At 42.1% G+C, this 18688-nt stretch overlaps 1 protein-coding gene across 2 annotated transcripts; it reads left to right on the top strand.

Annotated features, from left to right (window-relative positions):
• The first annotated feature begins 53 nt into the window (after window positions 1-53).
• On the top strand, window positions 54-11258 carry CMTM6 (CKLF like MARVEL transmembrane domain containing 6). 2 transcript variants are annotated; one of them, XM_009086147.4, is made up of 4 exons: window positions 54-315; window positions 5063-5239; window positions 6181-6276; window positions 7737-11258. In XM_009086147.4, exons 1-4 carry the CDS (start codon window positions 193-195, stop codon window positions 7890-7892), a joined length of 552 nt encoding a protein of 183 aa, XP_009084395.3. In that variant the 5' UTR covers window positions 54-192; the 3' UTR covers window positions 7893-11258. The 2 variants fall into 2 exon arrangements, with proteins under 2 accessions (XP_009084395.3, XP_050826487.1); XM_050970530.1 differs by lacking the exon at window positions 6181-6276.
• Window positions 11259-18688: the final 7430 nt, after the last annotated feature.

The following is an 18688-nucleotide window of genomic DNA, read 5'->3' as shown; positions in this document are numbered from 1 at the left end:
AACCGGAGGCATCCTGCTACCTCCCGACCTCTTTCTTGAAGTGTTTTCCAGCTGGGAGCCGGCGGCCCCGCCGGGCCACGGGGCACGGCTCCGCCTACAACCAGACCACGGAACCGGAGGCGAAGACGCCCTGCGCGCCTCCCTTTTGCTTTCGGTTTATTCCAGGTTGGTAGCCGGCGCCCCGGCCCGGCTATGGACGGCAACGTCTACAACGAGACCACGGAACCGGAGGCGAGGAGGCCCCGCCGCCTCCCCTTGGGCTGCACCCTGCGGCACCTGCGGGGATGGCGGCTGCCAGTCAAGGTGTTCCAGACGGTGAGTGCCTCCTTCCCTCGCCGTGCGAGACGTGCCGGGCCTGGCGCGGAGGGAGCGCCCCTGGCAGGATGGCTGCCTGCCGGGCCGGAGAGAGACTTACACTCTCCCGGGGCTGAGCCCGGCGGGGCGGGGGTGCCCCAGTCTGGGATGGAAACAAGTGTGTTGTGGTGACCTTCGGCTTTAGCACGGTCCCCTGCCGCTTAAAAATTAAACTCCTCGGTGAACCAGGGCAGGCTGAGGAGATGGCCGCGCACAGGCTTCGAGAGAATGGATTCTGCCTGTCGGGAAGGTGTCCTGACTTAGGACGTGGCATGGAGTCACTAAAGTTGTGCAGACCTGTAAAGCTGGCGTGGTGCCTTATAATGCTGGTTCAAAGTGCTTTATGGTGGGGAACTGGTGGGAGTGTTCCTTCCTCATGTCTGAGTTGCAGGAGTAGGTGCCGACACCGGATGGTGCCGGCATCGTGTGCCCGAGGCTCGGTCCAGCTGCCTGCTGGCCTTAAACACCCCCTGCCCTGGCTCAAAATCAGAGGGAAGCCTCGCAGGAAATATAGCGCTTTCTTCTGAGGGCCGGATTGTATGAAAACAGGAGGAAGAAGCCTTTGGTTGAACCTCACCGTGGGGCAGTAGAATTGGGAAGGGCATTGTTGGGTCATGAGCTCCAGACCTTCTTCCTCTCTTGCAGCTCCTGTAGCCCATTCTAAGCCTGTCAGTCTCTGCTTTCCATGCTAAAATTAAGGAGCTTATTTCTCCTATGATTTGTGGTAGAAAATTGCACCAGAAACCTGTAATCATGGTGACCTATTGCATGAGACATCACTTCATATCAGGCAGCCCTGGGCTCACCAGGAAATAAAAGGCTTATTTTCTGCCTTTTATATGTATTGTTGCTCCTGAATCAAGCAGTTGGGCTCCTGCTGCAAGGTCCTGTTCAGTGTTTGGTGATGGGCTCTTCCAAAATGTACCATGATGATAAGGATGTGAGGAGCATCACTCTTATGTACTAGCAGAGAATGAGTGAAACCCGTGGTGGTAAAGGGCAGCTGACTGCAAATGTGTGCCAGCCTGCATTTTGCAGCCAACACAGTGGCTTTTTTGTCAGATGTGTCATGCTCACAGGAATTGTAGGTGATTTCCAACCCTTTCTCGTTACTTCACCATTGCAGAAAAGAGGACGTTTGGGTTTTAAGCTTCATCTCACACACAGTCAAAACCCTCAACCAGAAATGTAATTTTCTTAAGTGTTTGTAAAGTGGTAACACTGCCAAAAATAAAGTTTTCTAAAAGTGTTTAAAAAAAATCACAGCCAAGAAAGCTTTAAATAAATATAATGGAACATAAACTTTTAATTCATCTACTGGAGATTATTAAAGCAAGATCTGCTGGGTTCTGCTCCCTGACAAGCAGAACGTTTATACAAATAGGTTCATTGACTAAAATAAAATAAGTGATTATGTAGGCAAATCTACTGATGTACCAAAGCCTTAAACTGTTTAATTATTTAAAATGCTTTCTAAGTAGAAAAAAAGAAAATTTATCATTATCCTAGACAGGATGAATAGCTGCTTGACATGTTCTTAAATAAGCAACAGTTTGTGGCCTGAACCCATTAGTCAGTGAGAGGAAAAAGAAAATGGAGTTATAGTTGTTCACTCTTCTAATTTCCAACATTTTTCCCTCCTTTTTTGTAACCTTTATCAAAATGCAGAGGTCTGAGTCAAGGCACTTTAAACAAGCCCCGGAAAGTCCTGAAGGTGGAAGCCTCCGTCTCTCTCTACAGTAAAAGGTCCCTGTTCTGGGAAAGAGTTGATTTTGGAAATGTCAGTGATGGTCATTACGTTTTGGCTTTGTGTTACAGCAGTGGTTGTTACTGGGATTATGCCCTGATAATTGCTCCCGAGGACTGCTAAACAAGGTGTTGCAATCAGAAAGTGAGCTCTGTTCATTGAAGAGGTGATCAAGGGTTTTAAAAAACACTCTGAAATCACTTGCAGAAAACTGGCTTCTAGACCTAAGAAATACTTTTCTTCAGATGAATAATAGCATGCTCTGTAACCTTAGCCAGTTCTTTTGAGCAAACGAAACAAGGAAAATGTCAGTGCTAAGTCACAAATGTGAGTGCCAAAAGGATGCTGGGAGGCACGTTATTGCACAGGTTTCTAGGAGGTGTTGTTTTGTGGTTTGTTTATTTTATTTTTTTTTAATAGGTGGAATACTTTTGTTAGTCCATGACTGGTTCAAATTCAGCACAAAGGTAAATGGCACAATGTGTATTGTGCCAAGATTGAGATAGAAACAAATTCTTACCTAAAGCAGGACAAGTTGTCATCAACTATTGTTTAACTTGATTCAGAATGCCATAGCTGGAAAGGAAAACTGTAATTCAGGTTTAAAAATCAGCTTCTTTTTGAGCTGTTAATGTTCTGTAGTAGCCCGAATTATGCAACAGAGAATTAATATGTGCACCCACCTGAACTAGATTTTGTACGGGGAATCCCAGTATCTCCCAGATGCCCAGCATCTTCACAGGATTGTTGCCAAGTTCATTGATCCGCTTTATTTTTGTAGCAATTAATTTGTTAAATTCTTTTGTAGCAATTCACTTGTTAAATCTTTATAAAATTGACATTTGTTTACAAGCTTCCTACAGTAATGTCAGTATCAATGAATAATTTTTTGCTGGTAAGAGACAGACGAAGATGTTTAATTTCTGTTGTCTATACAGACAGGACAAATAAAAAATTACAGAACAACTGCTTCTCCAACAATGCTTTTGGTGTTGAAAACTTTCATTTTTTGGTGGTAGTAGGACAACAGAGGAATACTTTTTTTTTCTGGAAGTGATATCAAAGAGCAAGAAATCCAAGCAGAGCTCTCTGGCATCCTATAAATGTGCTGCTGATACATTAACTTAATCAAAACACTTACTCAAAGTTCTTCAAGCCAACTTTTTTTAAATTGATATACTCTATTTTATTACTCAGCTTATTAATAAAAAAATTGAATATCGACTTGGACAAGTCCCACACAGGATTGTACTTGGTAAATCTCAGTTATTTGACACTGAACCCTTTATAAGTGCTCTTTGAGTGGGATGTTTTTCAACTTGTTCACTCAGTGGAGAAGCTTTTTTCAGCTATTTAGATCATATTATGGTTATCTGGACTTATAATTTCTTTTAAGGACAGGTTTATTTTCTTTCTGCTCTGTTTCAGCCCAAGTGAAAGTGATGACTTTCCATTTCCAGTGCTTGGAAAAAGAGATAAGTTTTCATGTACAGTGCTATCTCACAGCTGACCTTGTGAAAAATGTGAAATTGAAAATTCATTGGATGCAGCTATAAGCCCATCTTTAGAAATTTAAAAAAACAAAACAAAAAAAAACACCAAAAAAACCCCAAAACATAAAAACTGGAAAGTCAGAATTTCCAGTCCATTTCTGGACTGACATTGTAGTTCACTGGTTTAGATGCAAGGGCTGCTGAGAAGTTTGTGTTGCCAGCCACTGTGGGAGAGAAAGGAGCATGTGGAGGCCTGATAGTAATATTGATGTTTCCCAGCTCCTGTTCTTTCCCTTTCTGAGCTCCTGTTTTTATTGTTGCATTTCCAAAACGTGGTTCTCTGAAGTGCTCTTCTGAGACCTGGCTTAGTAAGGGGAATTTACACTTCCTACTGCTAAATTGTTCTTGTTTTTACTGTGAGAAAACTGAAACCAAAGACTGGTGGTTATTTTCCAAGAAAAATTTTGAATCTTAAATTTAGATTTTCTTTTTTTTAAACAAAGAACTGTCAACCTCTTTATTGCCTACATACTCGTATTAAAAATATACGTTTGTCATTCTCATATCAGTCTCAGTTCTATGACCCAGACTGATTCCTGCTCATGGTTTCATTTTAATTTGGTGAACTCCTTACTACAAAGATCTGTAAAGCTATGCCAAGTTTATGAGATGAAGGAAATGGTGCTATTTATGGGATGAAGGAACTAGCAAGAAGTGGCCTAAATAAGCGAACGGTTAAATAAAGCAATATTCTTTCTTGTACAATAAAATAGTAGAAAATCCAGCAGCAGGGATGTGGTGACTGTATAGGAAGAAAGTCATGTTCTTTTCTCAAAACACACTGTGGTGGGAAGGTGAAGACCTCTGCATAGATTAAACATTGTCCAACATGCTTGAACGTAGTGTAAGGTTTCAGTTCCTACAAGAGCAGTTGAGCTTTTGTCATTACTGGGTCACAAGCATGTGAGTGTTGGGTTCATGGACTTTCTCTGAAGTTTTATCAAGTGAGGTAACATCAGCTGTGAACTTTTAGGGAGGTAGCTGAGTGTTTCAGGGCTGTCCAGTTTCCCCGACTACCCTGAGCCCAGCTCCATACAGAACTGAGTGCAGCTGTATGTAGTGAGCAGCAGCATTTTGCAGGATGTGTGTTCTCCATGCTGCCTCAGCTGCTTCAAACTGGCAGTTGTGCAAAACCACAAAACAGGAATCTCGTCTGTCTAATCAAGAAGCCTCTGCTTGGCTGTGTGCTCAGCTTACCTCAGTGTACTTTATGGACCACCTTTAACAACCAAGTGTAAACCATGTCATTGTATAATTATTTCTGTCTGTAAGAAAATAGTGTGGAACTTGCCCAAACTTTGTAGATTGAGAATTTTTGTCACAGCTAGCTTTATTAATCTTCGTATCAGAGATGTCTGTTTAAGATGTTAGAGACTTGATCCAACTCAAGCCTGTTATTTGTTTGCAGATTTTCTCTTTTGTGGCTGTAGTTTGTGAAGAACTTGTGGAAGAATGCATCACTTGTAGTGGACTTTACTTCTTTGAATTCATAAGCTGCAGTGCCTTTCTTTTGAGCCTGCTGATTCTGTATGTGTATTGCACTGATTTGTATGAATCACTGGGGGAAGCTAAAGTGCAGAAACTGGTAAGAAAACTTTTTTTTTAAAAAATAAACCATTTCTTCTAAGTGCAAAAAGTTTGCTTTCAAGTAAAAAGCCTATGCAAAATGAATCTCCTTTTCTTCTCCATGTAAAGGGTAGATTAAAGTATTTTGTAGCTTAAAAATGAGCCAACTTTGAGAGTTTATATTGACATATTTGTCAAAGCTGGCTACCTGCAGGATTTTAGGACTTGTGTGGAAAAGTCTTTCCACATTAATGCTGCTAATACTACAGCATAGCTATTTGCAGATCTGTTCGCACATGGAATACAGTTGACCAGCAGCATGATGCTTGCAATTTAAAAAAAAAAAAAAGAAGTTTACCCTACCTGTTTCCCTACTGGGTGTAAACTACCTCCTTTTTGGCAATAATCATAGCTTCTTACAGTTTGTGGCTTCATACTTCAGATGATCCAGCAGTGAGAGAAAGTTGCTCAGTAAAGTCAGTAAGATCGTTATTCCATCTCACAAGTGTCCCTTCCTGTGTGCCTTCAGAGCAAACAGTGGTGTCTTTATGTGAAGGTACAGATAAGGGAGCTTAGTAAACTGATTTAAGAAAACTGTAAGTAAATGTGAAAACTTATGTTTCTTATGTTTTACATAAGGAACATAGCTACCATGGTTGTCCTGAGCTTGAATTTGATGGTGAAAAAAGGTTAGATAAAATTAATTAAATACTTAAAAAATAAAATTAAAAAAAAAGGGCAGACACCTTTAAATAGCTGATAATGCTGTTTAAATAGCTGATAATGTTGAATGTCATTTGGAATTTAGTTGTAAAAAGTATTTTCTAAAGCTTCCGTTAGCATCAAAGTATCGAAGTATAAATTCACAGGCAAGTTAACTCATCTGTTGTTATGATGTTTGTTCTTTTTAGGTAACCCGTCTAAGTTAAATTATATATATATTTTTATATATATTTGCAGAATTTTTGGGCTATGCTGGTCATAAGTGCCTGTTTTCTGTTAGCATCAATACTGTTTGCTGCAACCTGCTCTGACCCTGAGGAAATTGCTGCATGTGTAAGTTTTAAAATGGCAAGATTTACTTTGTATTTATCTGGTATATTATTTTCTCTGCCCTCTAAATGTCACTCAATTTGCAGAGAAGAAACTGGGCAGGGAATAGAGCTCCGTGCATTGTGATGTTTCAGGAGGAATTAGCTATTTCAGATCTTTCAGAAACTTACCATAGGAAATCCAAAGAGCTGGCATTCCTCAGGATTGCTGGAAAGTTCTGTGTGCCCTTGCAGCTCCCCACCTTTTGCCTGCTGCCTCGGATTTGCATTATTTCCTGTCATCTCTTGCTGTTCAACATTGTCATCTCTTGAAGCTTGCCCAGTTCTGTGATACACTACTTCTGAAATTTTTGGTTTTCCTCAATTGTCTTTTCATAATGTTACCCCGCCACAAAGCCATCAAGAAGTCCTGTCTTTTGCTTTTACAGAGCACATGTGGGCAACACTGACTTGCACAATTACAATAAGAGCAGCAGATTCCTCAGTGACAGAAATAGTAGAGCAAGAGGGCTTTCATCTCCTAGGGAACACTCAGGAGGCTCAGGGCAAGGCACTAAAGGGGCTTTTGGGATGCTGTAGATGTCATAATTCCCTAGTCATTTGAATACTTCTTTTGAGTAACCTTGGAATTGTGAACATGTAAGTTTAAAAGATCAAATTCTTGAATGAGAAGAAATGATGTGGAAAAGAAAGCAAGATAATTCTGTTCCATGGTAGCATCAGCTATTAGAGATACACACTTTTGTATAGTCATCTTATGTGATGTAGATCTATTTAGACCTAATAGTTTGAGCAAAAATTATGTGTCAGCTTTGCTTTTTTTGGTACAGGAAAATTAAAAACTACTGTGATTTAATACTTATTAATGTCAAATTACTTTGGTCCAAACCAGTTGTGTGAAATCTAGGTAGAGTTAGAATAATGCATATGTTTCTTTTCTTGTTTGAAAAAAGCTGCCTTCTCTTTACCACCTCTCATCTTGCCATGACTGGTAACAAAATGTCATTCACAAAATGTCATTTCATTCTCCCTTGCTGACCCAGGCTCTGCAGATCTTGTCTTCCTTCATCTTCTGTGTGTTATTCTTCATTTACTCTCATCAATCAGCAGCCCTCTCTTGGATAAATAGTCTGCTACATGCTATGCTACTTTAATAACTGATTTTGGCAATGCAACTCATTTTTAACTAAACTTTTGATATTAAAGGTTGATTAGAACACAGTATAAGGTTCACACTTGATTCAAAGAATGACAACTATAAAAACTTCCACAATGAATGTGCTAGAATTTCTGATCTGTATCTAATTTAAATGAAACTATTGATTTAAGGAGGACTGTAATCTCAATAATATAAGCGTTATTAATGTATATAAAATGGTACAGTGAATCTTTCCAAACAGTGTTAGAATAAATACTATTACTGTTTATGCATTTTAAAATCACATATTTCTGTCCTTTTCACAGGTATTTGGATTTTTTGCAACTTCTGCATTTGCAGCTGAATTTGCTATAGAGCTCTGTCTGAGGCGAAAAAAAAACCAGAACATCGATGGACGCCCTGAAAAGCCTAGTAACACTCAGAGTGCCACAGAACATCAGCCATTGAATAAACAAAGATAACTTCCTGAAATTGTTGTTTTTTTTTTTTTTTTTTTTTTTTTTTTTTTAGTTGGAGCAAACTAAAATGAACTTTCAGTGCACTGTAGGTAACAACTTCTGTTTCTTTGTTCTAATCGATTTTGTACACATTGCTCATCACAAATTTTTATGGATTCTTGGTCAGGTAATGGCATCTTGGGCATCATGTTCTAAGGTACCTGGTCCTGCCACCTGCTGGGATGACAGGCACTAAAAAACCTTGGGTCTAAACAGAATAACTTCAGGACAGTAGTGTGCTGATTTGATTTTGACAGAGATGACTATTAAAGGTTAATATCTGAGGCATAAATTCTGAGCTATAACCTAAAGATACGTCCTGGTTAAATAGACCAGATGTTTTTGTTGGGAGTTAAAAATTAGGACAGCAGAATTCATTTTTGCACTTCCTGGTGAAACTGAATGCAAAAGGGATACCTAACTGGAATTTACAGGAATGTTTATCCTTAAGTAAGGTTTTTTGGGTTGTTTTTTACTACTCCTATGTCTCAGTTCTGTTTGTGGAGATCAGTTTAATGGTATAGTGACTATAGGGAGTTTATGGGGAAGGTAATGTAAGTGGTATATTGAGGAGACAGTTTTGCACCCCATGATTGTCAAAGTTTGGACTTGTATGCCAGAATCTTCTTTCAGATGGTTTCAAAAGCTGTAACATTTGCCGGAAGAAACTGGAAAAGCCAGCAGTGGGAGGAATAAGATAGAGAATAAGTGTTTTACATGAAGCAACCCCAGAAGCAGCAATCTGAATGTCAATGGAAAAAACTTTAGAGCATGTTGGTTCTACCCTGGTGAATATTACTTGCAAGGTTAATGCCATATGCAGCTTGTTTATGTATAGATAATGCTAAGTTTTGCCAAAATGGTTTTAAACCTCACCATTTTCTGTGTTTATAGATATGGCAGTAGCTTGAGACTCCTTGCTGCTGACTAACTCAGTTGGTAAACAGGTAAATGAGCACTTGTCCCCTTGATATTTGTTTTGCAAGCAACAAATCAAGTCTGTAGGACTGAAAGGAAAACTACTGATGGGACACGTATCAGAAAGTGACGGATGTGTCAGACCAGATGTTGATTGCTATAAAAGAAATGAAGTGCTGAAAAAGCATTTTTCTGACGTCTGAGGTAAAAGCAAGACTGCTGTGCCTCTCTTAAGAGGAAAGCTTTCAAAAGCAGAGCAAATTACTGTAAGCCAGGAGATGTTCCAAAATACCAAAGCAAATGAGAAAAACCTGATTGAGTGCTTGAGACATTTGCTGTGTCTCCCAGGCATTAAGTGCATTTCACCGATATCCCAACCTGGTGTGTTCCCAGTCCTGTAACCTATTGTGGCAGCATTGAGACCAAGCCCTCCAGAAACTGCCTGAGCTGTACTTAGGAAAGGAAGAGGAAGCTGTTTTAAGACAAAGGACTGTAATAGCAAGTCAAAATTGTTTTTTTTCCCATTGCTGCCACTTTCTGATCAGTGTGATTTTGTGATGTTCTGTCTCTCTATGGCCTGAGACTTAAGCCTAACACTACACTTTGCTTGGAGGATGCCAAATTTTGCTGAGTGGTGTGAAGCACCAAGTTAAAGCCACAGTTTGGTTTTAGAACTATGCATAGAAGAGATACTTTCGCTCATATAATTTTCTATGTTGTAAAGAAGAAATGCTCTTTGGCTGGCTTTTTTTTTTTTCTTGTATTTATTAGTGTCTGTTTGCACTAAAATCTGATTTCAGTCAGTGCTTGCTGTAGCTGTCTCTGATAACTGGGTAGATTAGAGATGTTTGGTTTACGAGCAGTGTTACTGATGATACAAAATATCCATAATGAGAAATATCTCCTCTATGATCTGTAATGTCTTACTCTGGGGATCATGCCCATATAAGTAACATTCCAACAGTCTTGTTTTGTTTTTTTTTTATTACCTAGTGTCCTGCTGAATTTTTTTTCACACCAAAATGTCTATAGTCTTTAAATCTTCATCTGTAATTGGTAGCTGTAAATATAGTGTAAGAGCAACACTGTGCTGCTAAGTGTTTATTAAGCAATGCAGAACTGTGAAAGGACTTTTATCTTGAGGTAATTTCTCCTGTTATTTTTCCCAGCCTGAAGATAAGTTAATGGAAGTCTGGGTTTTGGTTGGTTTTTTTTCTTTAGGCTTTTTCCCACCTAAGTGATGTGTTACTGATGTCCATTGGAAATACAGAAAGGATCTGTAAAGTCATCTCCTGGCCTTGGCAGTTTACCTGGCCATAGTCTGCCACACAGTAGTTAAATATAGGAGCAAGTCACAGAGTGGTTATAGGTTTAAGGCAGTTGCCTAAAATGTTGCTTCCAAACCAGTTGTTGGCTAACATGCATGATAGTGCTGTTAATCCTTGCACCTCGTAAGGTGTTTTTGCTCTGTTTTAGAAGAGTTGAGAAGCAGATTTGCATGTGTGTGTGCTGTTTTCTGCTTCTGTGAGGTTATGTTTTTAACTGCTTTATCAGCTTCCTATATCCTAGCTTTCCTTATCACTCCTAGGTCCTCTGCCCTCCCAGTCTAGGTGGGGGAGAGGCTTCTTTGCTGCAGTGACTGAGCAGACTTGTCTGCAGTCTTGACATGCCCCTTTGATGCCTCTGGTCAGTCAGGTGCTGGCTTTAAATGTCTGTCTCTTAATTAGACTGATCCTAGAGAATGCTGTTGGAGCTGGATTAAATGTCTGGTTCTGCAGGAGCTCTCTGTGTATGCTGGATGCCTCTTACTCCTCGTGCTGGTTCAACAAAGCCCTTTGCTTGTTACCCAACCTGCTTCTGATGAAATCAGCCAACCTTATTTAAACCACCTATTTAAATTGCTTCCATTAAGGTGGCTGATTTTGGTTTAAGCAGATTAGGGATTGTTCAGGAGAGTGATAGGAGCTCTGGTAGAAGTGCTGTTAAATATAACTGCCTCAAATTTCTTCTGTTAGCAAAGTGAACATCTCTGTAGTAGTAAAGCCTGTAGTAAAGCCTGTTGGAAAGAAGCAGCTGGCCCAGTACATCTATCTGGGGATTGTCTTCTCCATTCTTCATCACAGTGCTGGGTAGTGGTGTTGGAGCCTGCTCGGACACTCAGCTTTGGTGTTTTCCAGCTGAACCTGTCAAGGTTAACGCTCTGCAGCCACTTTCAAGGCTTTTTTGGAGTGCCTTGAGAGTCAGTGGAGAGGATTTTTCAAGATACATGAGAACTTGGCTGGACTGTGAATTTCTGCTCTGATGATCTGTACTGGGCATTGTGTAGATTGTGAGTGTTGACTTTTGTGTTTGATGTTTAGCTCACGTTAAAATCACAGTGCTGCCAGTGCCCTTTGGTTCTGAGTACTGGAAGGAATTGCACCCTGTGCTTGAAAAGAGCAAGGAAGGGTTGTGGTCTGTTACAAGTGAGCTCTATCTTTGCACCTTCCAACCTGAAAGAGCAGTGAACAATCTCACACAATTCTCAGAGCTCAGCACAAGATGGTTTCACATAATGGCTGTCGTGGTGACCCTCGTTCAGATTTGTGCAATAAAATACCAAGCTTTTTACATGTAAGGGAAATTCTTAGTGAAAATTTTCAAAGGTTCTATAAAATTGTAGCAAATAAAGATGCTGATAGTGCCTTTAGGATGGAAATTAATCTTTTTTTTTAGTCTATTGCTGTAAACATAACCAGCTCTCTGGATATTAAATTTTATGCTGAACAGAGCTATATGTCACTTTTGATACCATTAAGAATTTAAGGGATTTTTAATTATTATTAAAGCAGGATGATAATACATTAATTTATATATGTAAAGCAAGAATTTTATAGTTTCCAGTGTTGCCTTGAATTTCCATCTAAATAATTTTTAATGCTTGAATATTTTTTTATCATTCTAAACCTGTGATCTTTTTTAACACATTATGTTTTCTTGATCTAAGGAACTTTATAAAATATCTTGTAATCATTTTTTAAAATAAAAATTTAGTAAATAAGTGTTTCTTGTTTTTGCTGCTGTGATTTGGTGTTGCTATGTACTTCTCCCAAAACTGGCCATAGGAAATAACATCATTCTTTTGTTCCTGGTTTGGAGGAAAGAGCTTGCATTGTGTTTGCCTGTTCCTGGGGAAGAGGGTCCAGCTGGCTGGATATTCTCACTAGAAGTTCCCAGGAAAAAAAGATCTGATAAGGTCAGTATTGCCCCTGAGCACAGGGTCCAGCCTAAGTAGTTTGCAGTAGCTTTTATATGTGGTCTGTAAGTTCCTGTGAGAAGCATAATCAGGTGCTGCTTCCTATGGTCTTGATTACATGGAACTGAAAAATAAAGGGGCAGACTTGCTAAAGGAAGGAGCACAACCTAGCAAAAGGTGTTGAGAGCAAATAATTTATTCTGGTGTAGAAAAACGGAGGTCACTGACTTCCTTGGTTGAGGGAGAGCCGCTTGATCTTTAAAAAATTGTTTGGCTGATTGTCACTGGTAAGGGGTGAGGAAATGGAAGCAACCCTGCATGTTTTGCTTTTTGGCAGGGGAGCACTTTTTTGTTTCATAATCCTACAGATTACTTATTACCTGGTGGTTGTCTTGTACACAGGAGGAGAATGATGCTTCCCTCATTGCTGGCACAGAAACTGGAATGCCACAGTATGCTTTCCTTTATTTTGTAACATGAAAAGATGAAATCATTTTAAAGATGAAATTGTGTCTTTGATGAAGTTGCCAGAGATGAATGTAATCATAAGGACTCAAAAGGGAAAAAGGTCTCAAATGCTTTTAATTACCTAGATGCAAGAAAACAATCAAGGCAAAACATTGTATTAGAAAAGTATGTCAGTGTTGGATTTTACACCATGAGAAAATAACTCAGAAACATTAGATTTAATAATTTGAAGCTTGACCACGCAGTTTAAGTTGTGTTATTGCTAGAATCATGCCAACCCCCTTCTCAGGAGCCTAATCCAGGCTGGTTCACTGTAAATGACAGAATGTAGTGCAGCAGAGTAGAATATGGGCTGGTAGCACGCAGCTTTCCTTTGTGAGTGCACAGGCACCGCCTGGTCACTCTGTCTGTGCATCCCCCCGCCAAGGCACAGATGTGTTTCCTTGCTCTGGGATGGCTTTTCTCCTTACAGAGAGGAGCAGGACCAGCCATCTGCTCTCCCACTCAGCGGGGTCATGCAGGAGCCAAGCGAGGGTCACTGCTTGGCTGGGCTTTGGGCGTGGCTGCCCCTTGGATTGGGAATGGCTATTCTTAGCCCGCGGAAGGAAGCGCAGGGAAGGGCAGAAATGTATTTTGCCTTGTTGCCGCCGTCTGCACAGGAACCTGCCGAGAAGCTGCAGGAGGGAAGGTTGTCCACAAGAGGGCAAAGATGATCCTGGGATTGAAATTACTTGGTCTGAAGGACTCCGTCTTCTTCCCACCTGTATTTCTAGTGGGATTGAAGCCCCCATGTCCCTCTTCTGTCAGTGTGGCTATAAATTGAACTGTGCACTTTAGGGATACTCTTTCCATTAATTTTCCTATTTCTTAATATGTATCTTGAAGTATTTTTGGCAATATAATCTCATCAGTATTGTCCCAGGGAGATACTTTGCCTGAGCAGTTTGAAAGGGTTTTACTTGCATTACTTGTGTTTTGTAACTGCCAAGAAATGTTTTTAAAAATGCAAGTCGAGCTTCAGCTGCATGACAGCACCTGCACTTGAAACACTGCACTGCAATCTTGGAGAACTTTGTGGTCTGTACTATGCTATGGTTTTCAGTGAAAGGCCTGTGGATCACAGGTGGGAGAGGAATGGAGTGGGAGGTACCTGTGCATTTCCTGGACTCTTAAGAAGTTAAATGAGGGAAGCTTATTATCCAAAAATGCAAATTATGCATGCCAGAAAAAAAAATCAGGGCCCACAAACAGAAATGTTGGCAACCATAGCTGTAAAGCGTGCCAGACGGGACTTCTTGCAGTTCCAGTCCTCTCCAGGCATCCCAGTGAAACTTGCTTTGGCCAGCCCACAAGCCCTGATCACTTACTCAGTTTGTTTCTTTTGACCTGTTATCTCTTGGCTGAATTATTGGTGGGAAAATAAACCAGACTTGGTTCTTTTGAAGTTAGCAAGTCCTGAGGTGAGAGTCAGGCTTCATGAGGAGGTGACAGCACAAACACATTCTTCTGCAGCATGGTGCATGCACAGCCAGATGGGGACAGCAAATCCCCAGTCAGGTATGCACTGCTAGGTGTGCTGCAGGGAGGCAGGCACTGTTCTGCTGTGCTAAGCTTGGGCTGTATGTCAGAGCTCTCTTTTTAGTCCTCACTTGAACTTATAGGAAGCATAACATGGTAAGACATAAAGGATGACAACTTTTCTGTTACCATATGCTCTACCCCTGCTTAGAGAATGGTGCAATGTTGCTCAAAATAATGCAAGCCTGTCTGCACTACAGCCCTCCTTTTAACTACTTCCTTTGCACCAGCTGTTCCTCTCCCAGAAATATCAGTGCAGACAAGATTCTGAAATCCCTGCTCCTGTTGAGGTCTAGGTGAGGAAGGGACAGTGACTTAATTGTTCTGTGGTCTCAGCACTCCACTGACCAAAGGTGTGGAGCTGCTATGCTGATGTGAGCAGCAAGCCATCCTCAGCAAGGAGGACAGACTCATCACTCCTGTTTTCATTAACACCCATTTTCAGTCTCCTTTGCCTGCCTGCTCAGTTTCAAATGCTTTCAGAACACTGGGTTTTGAAACATTTCTAAAGCCCTGCTTCCCATTCTTGTACCTCGAACCTAGACTAAACCTCCCTATCAGTGCAACTCATAGCAACAAGAGCCTTGGCTAAATCTCTGCCTGCTAGTTTCTCAAAACAGCTGGGATAAAGAGGCTGTGGAGGCCTTTCTGAGAGGACACAATACAGCTCTAGAAACAACTGGCTCATTAATGTAAGCCTGTTTTCTGCCTCATCGTCCTTTTGCTCAGAAAGGCTTGTTTTATGAATGAACCAATGTTGTCCTTGACTTGATACAGTTTTTGTTTTTTTTTTAATTGTAAGCGCTTGTTTCTGGCAATTGTGCATCTCATTTGAGGGTAACAAGGGCATAATTATTCAGCTCTCATGCATCACAAACTGCTGAGCATGAGGTATTAATGGAGTGCTTTGCTGCCACCATAGCTTAATAGCTACAGCTGCAGCATTGTGCTCTTGTTTGGCAGGGGTTCCTGGAAAAGGGGGATGCAGATCATTAAGCTTTATGTTAAGAGTGATTTACAGATGTAGCAATAACAGTAGACTATGCTAGACAGACAAAGCACTTCTGGTGTAAAAGGAGCTGTTACACCAGCAGAGCTGTAATTCATACAGTGGTGCTACAAAGCCCCCAGCACCAGTCCACCTCATATAACCCACAATAATCATAATAAAGGAAAGTTGTGCTAGTATAACTGTGTATGTGTGCTGGCAGGGGGAGGAGGGGAGTCATACCCTGCCATCACAGCAGGCTTGCAGATGGAATAGAAGGAAGTGCAAATGGGTGCTCTTGGCTAGCTACAGGCTTTGAGGTGGTATCAAACCCCTAGCCTGGTCCCTTTCCATCCATCCAGCTACAATATCAGCTCTGTCATGTGCTGAGATACAAGTGCTAGAAGTAAAAGGTGAGTGTTACCCCTGCTGCAGATGGGAAGGTAAAAGCAGTGTCTCTGCAGCTCCACCCTGAGATGTTCCAGCTGAGAGGCCAAGCTGCTCTGGTAGCTGATGGAGGAAGAGGCACATCTAGAGGGTGAATCAGAGGGGAAAGGTAACTCCTGCACTCTGACTTGCTGCTATGATTCACTCTTGCCCTTCTCTTCATCAGATGTGCAGGGAGAGTGGCTGAGTATTAAAGCTAGTCCCATGCAAATGGTCTCCAAGATACTATGCTTTTTCCTGGGACAATGATATTTACTGTCTTTGAGCTGTAAAAGTAGTGCAGAAGGAGTGCTGTCTCTAATTTCCTAGTCTGACCTCACATGCCAAAGGGTTATATGCCTCAAGTGTGCACCTACGGAGTCTTCTTCCCCTCATTCCAGTTCCTTCTTGTTACAATTCCTCCTGTGCTAAGAGGGCTGCCTGTCTGTGTTGCTCTTCCTACACAAGTGCAAACATGTAAGCAAAGAACAAGTGGCTCAGACATACTTAATTTAGCAATGACTCTCCATTAGTGGCCTGGGGATATTCCCCTCTGCGGGGAGGAATGCCCCACCACCCTGCAGAGCTGCCACGTTATTCACGCACGAGCCAGCTCTGCCTCAAGAGCTGGTGTGCTCTCCCTCTCTTTCAGGGAGCCCCTTCAGCACCCACAGAAACACACAGGTGCTTCCTTCACCCTCCCACAGGACTGTTTGTCTGCACATACTCACACATGCAAGCACAGAGCACTCAGCCTGCTCCTTTTCTTCTGTGCTATTCCCTCCTTCCCAGGTTGCTTGGCTTACTGCACAGTTGCCTGCCTGCCTTTGCATGGCCCCAGCTGTCTGGAGTCCCCTGGGAGAACGGCTCTGAAGTGGCAGATGTGACAGTGCCTCTGTGCACCAGGCAGGGCTGAAATCACTGCAGGGCCAGGCAGAGTAACCTGGGGGCTTTGCAGCACCAAGAGTTGGCACCAGGACACCTGGGCATTCCTGGGTTACATCACACTGCAGGCAGGACTGCTGTTCTTTGGCTTGGCCTTTAGAGGTTGCAGTTTATTCCTTTCAAGTGGTTTCTTTGTGTCTTGCTGTTATTCTAGGTCTGCAAACATCTAAAGAGCAATAAATGAAATTTACACAATCTTGGGCACTCTGAATTCAAATCAGTCCAAGCCAGGATTATCAAAAATTAATTTTAATTGAAGCAAATTTATCTATGCTCTAATCCTTTTTTTCTGCTTCAAAAGTTCAGGCCTTTATGGCTGGCTAGTGCTCTGAAGGACATACTGCACTCAAACACACGTGAGAGCCAGCATTTACCCAGTGACAAAACTGCTTTTGAAAATACTATTGTGCCTTTCTGTAAGGCTGTAGTTCAGCAATATGGAAAAAGCAGGTGCTGCTGGAGGTGGTGTTATGCTCAGGAAGCAATATAAAAATATTAATCCAAGGAACAGCACTGTTCTGAGCTGTTCCCTCAGGAAAGGTTGGGTAGTGCTGCTACTCCGCAGTGACCCCTGGATTTTAGCTCCTTCATCTGCACTTTCTCTTTGAGCTCTGCCCTCATTCCTCACCATCACCACACAAAAAGCCAAGGTCTCTCACAGCCTCCTTCCATGAGCCCTCCCTATCATACTGCTGTCCCCTGCAGCCACAGTCAAATCAGGCCTTTGACTATTCAACTCTAGAATCTTAAAGCCAAGCTTTCACAACACTAAGTCAGAACAATGCCAAGGATTTTGGTACCTAAATTCTGCTTCCATATAAAACTGAAAGCTCACCTGAAAAACTGAAAGCTGGCAGCCACCTCATCCCTGAGGCAGGTAACTCCTGTGATGCTGCAACTCTTCTAATTATTGTTTTCTTCTTCTTCCCTTGTTTTTTTTCTTTTTTTTCCCCCTAACTTTCGATCTTCCCAGCTGTGAAGTGCTGCCTCTGGGCATGGCCAGACAGCTTCACTTTCACTATTAGCATGGCTCAGGCAGAGGTTTGGGAAAGGGCAAAAAGCAGACAGATTTTTTTTTTTTTTTTGCCAACTGCCCCAAGGCAGAGGGACTGGTTCAGGCACGTGATGAGGGCTTGTTTGATCCTTAATAAATTGGCAAGCCATTTAGACAGTAGAACAGATATGAGATAACAAGAGGATGAATCATCAGTTAATTAGAAATATGGCCCTTTTTTTTTTTTTTTTTTTTATTTTGTGAGAGCTCTGGGATGGTGGGAACCCACTGCTGATGTTGATCAGTCCCTAGTAACAAGCACTGATGTGTACTTGCCATATTGGCTGTGAGAAACCAGCGTGTGACCCAGGGGACCAGCTGAGGCTGATGGACTGGGCTCAGAGACAGGCAGAACAGAAATAAACTCTGGAGTAGCCTGCTGTGGGTAATCAGTGACCTCTGGAAAAGACATCATTCTTTTCCTGTTTTCCAGCTGCTGTTGTGCTGGAAAAAAGTCATTGTTCTTCTCCAGGAGAGGGAGATAACAAGCACTAGTGCCACTTTCTGACCTGCTAGGGTTAGAAAAGCCCTGGGACCAGGGACTGGAACCAAGAGCCACCTGTTTCCAACAGGATGGCTTCCCAAGTGTGCAGCCCTGTGTGTCTGCAGAGGAGTGAAAGGTAAGCCAAGGGCATGGCACTTGCACTTGCTCCAGTGTGAAACTCAAAACAGCCCAAACAGGTGGGTTGCTTAAGCACCCTAGAGCTTTGTGGTGAGGGCTCTCTCCTGCCACTGGGGTGTAAATCTCTGCAGGCAGAAAGAACAGGATGTGGGCCTCCCTTTCTCTGGTCCCCACTTCTCCCTGGCTCACACAACCAGCAGCACCCCCAGGATGCCCAGCAGGGCCCAGGGATACGTAAATCCAGCTTTCCTTGGCTTTCTGATGGCACTCAGTCCAAAAGTAGGTCCATGCTTTGCCCAAGCTGCAGGGATGGCCAAGGCCCCTGGCCAGCACACAGCCTCAGCAGCACCATGTGGCTCCATGCTGTCTCTAAGCACAGGGGAGCCCACAGCAATTGTAAGTTAAACAGGGCAGAGCAAATGGCAACTTGATGCCACATTCCACAGCCTGTGGTCAGGTCTCGTGCATCCCCCCACAGCTTTAGCAGAACAGGAAAATCCCAGGGTATAAAGTACAGGCAAGTAGA

Source organism: Serinus canaria, chromosome 2, assembly GCF_022539315.1.
Source record: "Serinus canaria isolate serCan28SL12 chromosome 2, serCan2020, whole genome shotgun sequence".
In the NCBI taxonomy this organism is placed as follows: domain Eukaryota; kingdom Metazoa; phylum Chordata; class Aves; order Passeriformes; family Fringillidae; genus Serinus; species Serinus canaria.
The sequence above is the reverse complement of the archived record's forward strand: the minus strand, read 5'-3'. Positions and strand labels throughout refer to the sequence as shown.